This window comes from Phoenix dactylifera, chromosome 1 (genome assembly GCF_009389715.1).
Source record: "Phoenix dactylifera cultivar Barhee BC4 chromosome 1, palm_55x_up_171113_PBpolish2nd_filt_p, whole genome shotgun sequence".
NCBI classification, from domain to species: domain Eukaryota; kingdom Viridiplantae; phylum Streptophyta; class Magnoliopsida; order Arecales; family Arecaceae; genus Phoenix; species Phoenix dactylifera.
In genome coordinates this window covers 3,339,461-3,345,134 of record NC_052392.1, presented here as the reverse complement: position 1 = coordinate 3,345,134, position 5,674 = coordinate 3,339,461, and the positions used below count along the sequence as shown (strand labels likewise).

General features: G+C 36.6%; 1 protein-coding gene across 1 annotated transcript; it reads left to right on the top strand.

Moving 5' to 3' along the window:
- LOC103722664 (GDSL esterase/lipase LIP-4-like) lies at positions 1 to 3,331 on the top strand. Its single transcript, XM_008813301.4, has 5 exons — positions 1 to 541; positions 1,039 to 1,227; positions 1,401 to 1,561; positions 2,486 to 2,756; positions 2,852 to 3,331. The coding sequence occupies exons 1-5, from the start codon at positions 301 to 303 to the stop codon at positions 3,082 to 3,084; spliced, it is 1,095 nt and encodes a 364-aa protein (XP_008811523.2). The 5' UTR covers positions 1 to 300; the 3' UTR covers positions 3,085 to 3,331.
- The last annotated feature ends 2,343 nt before the right edge of the window (positions 3,332 to 5,674 follow it).

Sequence of the window (5,674 nt, the reverse complement as noted above, 5' to 3'; positions counted from 1 at the left end):
GGTAGCTGAATCGCATGCAGTTGTCAGAGATCACAACATTGAACCGCGCAAATAAATGGATATCCGCGTTACTTGAACTACGAAGCAATTACTCCACGACTCTCCAAAATTACCAGGGTTGATTGAGTTGGACCTCGAGAAAGAGAGTGGCGAGAAACCGCGCTTTGCTTTGGCGGCTCCCTCTGTCTTCATTTGGATTCCTCCGCACGTACATATAAAGAACAAGACCACCACAGCTAGCCCAAGGCAAGGAGGAAGAGGCAGGAGCAAAGGATAGAGGAGAGAGTGAGAGAGAGAGAGATGGGAAGCAATGGAGGTGTTGGACTTGTAGTAGTGGCTTTGTTATTGGTGTTTCTGACTGCATTGGTGGAGTCCAAGTGTGAGAGCAATCCAGTGTTGTTCAACTTCGGCGACTCCAACTCCGACACCGGAGGCTCGGCGGCCGGGTTTGGAAATGTATTCCCGTTGCCTCACGGCCGTGTTTTCTTCCACCGCTCCACCGGACGCCTCTGCGACGGCCGACTCATCGTCGACTTTCTCTGTAAGTAGTCTTCTTAGCGTCTTTTTCTTTGTTTTTGAGTCTGCACTGGAGGCTATAAGTTGGTAAGCAGTAAAAACTCACACTTGGAGACGAACGAAGTTCAAACCACTTGGAGAAACAGTGGAAGACATGCTTCCTTGATTTGTTTGGTAGGATGGAAACGGGAAACAAGTACTAGTGAAATCTCCAGGGCATGTTTTCTTATTGTTTTTTTAATTGAACACATTCATATCATCATGTGAACCGCGGTTCCCAGGAATTTTTTATTGGTTATCTTGATACTGTGGGTACTATTTCCTTGTGTTACAACAAGAAAAAGAATAAATGAGTTTTTTCTTTCTTTCTTCTGCTGAATTATTACAATGATATTACTCGAATAACAGTGTTATAGTTCACGTATCTTTCGAGGGCGATATAATAATTGCTTTTTTGATTATTTTAATTAGTTGTATTCCTTATTCTTGCATTTTTGGTGATTAAAGTTTTACTATTGCTAGGTGAAAGCTTAAACATAAGTTATTTGAGACCATATTTGGAGTCGATTGGGTTAAATTTTAGTAATGGAGCAGACTTTGCCATTGCGGGTGCAGCGACACAACCATATTCGACCAATCCCTTCTCTTTAGGCACTCAAGTGCGCCAATTTCTTCACTTCAAATCACGTTCTTTAGAACTCATCTCTCAAGGTATACTTAGTTTGTGATGTTTGGTCTACATTTATTTTTTTCAAGAATATCAAGTGCAATGTGGCCAATGTTCATCTTTATACTCCTGCTGATAATTGCTTTTATGGAGTATTAGTTCATTGGATTGCATTAGTCTATATACATTTAACAATGCCAATTTATTTGTGTCATAGGTTTCGAAGGTTTGATAAATGAGGAAGGGTTCCAGAAGGCACTCTATGCTATTGATATTGGGCAGAATGATCTTACTGGCGCCCTTGGTGGAAATTCAACCTATGATCAAGCGACTGCAAAAATCCCAATCTTTATTTCTGAGATTAAAAATGCAATCAAAGCAAGTCTACCATTCAATTTAACTCACTGATAGCTTATGATCTTGTGTTTACTAATTCACAAATTTATTGGGTACATCGGTAACCTTATGCTTGAGAATTGGCAAGCCATGGGTCATAATTTGACAAAAGAGCTAAAGTTCATTCCTAGTGTCTTGCCTCTTGACTCTGCTTAACATCCTCTAGAGCCGTTTTCATCTACTTGCAGACTAGGGTGATGTCTCAAATAATGTAATCTGTGTAAATATCTGCTCGTGAAAAAACTATATTTTTCTCCAAAGTATTGTTTTTTTTTTTAATTGATCTCTTTTTTATGATGACCTTTTTCTTATTTTTGAGAAAATTTGATGGGCAAGCTATTCCTTGATTATTGAAATAATCAGGAGTCATTCTATTGCTTGAAAAATTTATGATGTATTCGTACACTATAATGACTTATAAAAAAAAGAATATTTCCAATTTACTAATATCTGTTGTTAGTGATGATGATATTCTATCATTATTTCCCTTCAATAAAGTACTTTAGTATCATTAGTTGTTCTTGCTAATCCTATACTTATTCTTGTAAACAAACTCCCTACATTTTTTTTGAATGATAAGATATCAATAAGCTTATGCTATTCTTTTGAAATTTATAGTTACTGTCCAAATTCTTGTAGATTCTTTAGATATTTTTTTCCAAATTTTAAATGTTCACTCGTAGCATGGGGATCCCGAAGAACAAATCTGTTGCTAACTTGCAATGTTTATGGCAATCTCTTCCTTTTCTTTTTTTTTTGCTGCAACGGATAGCTCATATACTTCTAGTATAGATGACAATCTCTTCTAATACATTGTTTATATATATATTTCATGCGAGATTGTAAATTATGTGCATAAATATATCTGACTGGTGTGTAATCTCTCTCTTGCCTTGTCTTTGTTAGACATTGTATGCTAATGGTGGCAAAAATTTTTGGATACACAACACTGGACCCTTGGGATGCCTGCCTGAAAAGCTCTCTCTCCCACGGAAAGATAATAGCAGTCTGGATCCATATGGATGTCTTGTGCCCTTCAACAATGCTGCCAAGGAATTCAATGCCCAGTTGAGCTCCCTCTGCGATGAACTGAGTTCAGAGTTGAAGGATGCCACCATCACTTACATTGATATCTTTGCTATTAAGTATGATATCATTGCTAATTATACCAAATATGGTGAGTCACTAACAACAACTTATCATAATATGTCAAGCTCCTCAGCTTTGATTCTCCAGTACTTGTTAACATACTTCTGTCGATCTCTTCTCAAGGTTTCGAGAGCCCGGTAATTGTATGCTGCGGCTACGGTGGACCTCCATACAACTTCAATCCAAGCATAAGGTGTGGTAATCCAAGTTGTAATGTTTGTGCTGATGGCTCCAAGTACATAAGCTGGGATGGAGTTCATTACACAGAGGCTGCCAATGCCATAGTGGCTTCCAAAATACTTACCACTGACTACTCAAAGCCCAGAGCCAAATTTGACTGCTTCTGCACTACCTGATCATCACCAACCCACTGTATTAGGTTTTCTTTATGAACTGCTTCTGAGTTACAGATATTTGTTACTCTGCTGGAGCTTCAGTAGCCTAGTTGAGTGGTGGAATTGCTAGAAAATATATACTGAGGGATCATAATATCATTCTGCAGGCATGAAGAAAGATAAGGACCGTCTTATTCGGTAATAATGGGACGAGAAACATTAGTTTATATCATCTAAGTTCTTAGGGTGTTATATTTTGATATCATTTTCCTTCTTTTCTCTTTTAAGACTGGATTCAACTTATGTCCAAACTTTTTCTTTGATTGCTCATTGCAGCGTCATTTGCATGTTGTGTTCTTGAGATACATGATATGCATAGCAGACAAGGAATAGCTGTGGTACAGGCATGGTGCAACCAGCACCAATTAAAGACCTCATCTCCAAAAAAGAGAAATAAAAAACAAAAACAAATTAAAAGAAAAGAAAAGAATAAGAAAGGTTGAATCCTGCCACATATAAATCCTTCCCTGCTATAATAAAGGACCGAAATTAGAGTTGCAGCTAAGTTGAATTAAGTCTAATTCAGGGCGGTCCCATACCCAACCTAATTACTTGCTTTAAAACTCTAATCCGACCTACCTAAGCAAGAACTTAACCAATCCTACAAACCCATTTCAACTATTCTGTTTCTAACCCAAACTTAAATTCAATTTGGCTTAGGGTCAGAAGGAAGAAGTGGATGCCATTTATTTTCCTAATTTTTTTGGTAGATCATACTATAACCTAAAAATGGACCACTGATCACACAACTAACAAGCTTACAACTCTTGTGTCTTCACAAAACTTGATTGAGAGAAGCAAAAAACCAGTTACAATATATATAGGATTGCAATAGGCTTATTCGAACTTATTTAAATTAAAGATGCGTCTGTTTTGCAATCGAAATCGAAATTAGAATGAATTGGATGAGAATCAGCATGGTTATATTCTCCAATATATTTAGTTCGGAACTGAAATCGAAATCAGAATTAGAATCGAATTTAAATACTAGAAAAGAGTTGGAGTTGAATTGTGGTGGATTAGAGTATTTATATTTTTTTCTAAAATCGGAACCAACTAAACTGCTAGAACGGGAGTTACTTATTTTCATGTTTATTTCGGAACCTATCTCTTTCCAACCAAATTTGTCTTAAATTGAATTGATTGATACGATAAATTAGGTCTAACCTGAACTCAATTTTCGAGTTGAGATCATTTTGTTTAAAAAAATGTCTTGGATTCCACCATGCTTTAATTTACCGTGGCGTTTTTCTACTCCCTAAGTTGAACAAACTCAAGATTCTTCCGACCATGATCTAGAGGGGTTCAGACAGTACGCATGCCCCTCGTTTGGCTCGGTCCTCCAAATGACAACACAGCACGTGGCCAATGTCCTCCAAACTCCGTTGCCATTTCTTTCATTCAACCTCGGGGTCCCACCGTGGCCGCCCACGAGCGCCCCAAAAGAGAGAGACATGAGGAGAGAATCCAGGTCGGTGGAAAGCGGCTCGTTCCGCGACACCATCCTCCTCCTCTTGCTGCTTTGGGTGACGCCTCGTGTCCCCCACCACTTCACGTGTATGGCGTGTCGTTATCATCCCTCCCCACTCCCACCCCCACCCTTCCATCACGACTCCATCTCATACCAAAAATAATAATTCCATCATGTCAGTGCTGAAGAGATTATCTATGGTTTCATGGCACCGTAGATTCGAAATAAGATGGGCATAGATTTGAAATAAGTATTGTGGACCCAAAAAATGATACAAAATAAGTATGGAGGAGACATAATGGTAAGATACCTATACTAGTTAAATTCATTGATATAGTTAAATTCATTGATATCGAACATAGTTATGCTAAGAACTTATTTGGTTTGTGTTGAGAAGTAATTTTGCATATTTGGTTGACCATAAACAAGCATCAGAGTGAGTTGACAATCTATTTTTTGAAAAAATTATGTAAAATATATGTTATGCTCTTAATATAAAAAAGAATATTATTCTCTTCTATATAAAAGCTTAAAAGTATTTTTGAAAAAAAAATTATCTTAATTCTCAGCTGGTGAAAATTGAACTTTATCATGTTCAATATGAATTTTTTTTTATAAAATATAGGAATCTTATTTCCATAAAAAAAGACACTTTTCTATTTTGCTCCTTTGACAACCCCGCAAAAAATAAAGTATTTCTTTATTTTTCTGTAACCATATTTTCTTCTCTCCTCTTCTTGCAAATCAAACTGATTCTAAGAGAAACAAATGCTATCATTTATGCACATCTTTTTTTCCTTAATTGACAAAAGCATTCTCAACTAAAAATTATTTTCAAACTGTTTCGACGGACATAGAACTATTCTTATTTCAATTATTTTTGTAAACCTTGTTCTTAAAAACAAATACAACATAGCCTCTCTTCTGATACCATCCAGAGATAAGAAAATCAGATAGAATAGGTTACTGATTAAATATGAAAGAAAAATTGAGCAAGAGAATTTTGTTTCAAAGTGGCAAAAATGCTTTTTTTTAGTTGATAAATAAAATCAATTTCAAAATTTATCCAATCCACAATAA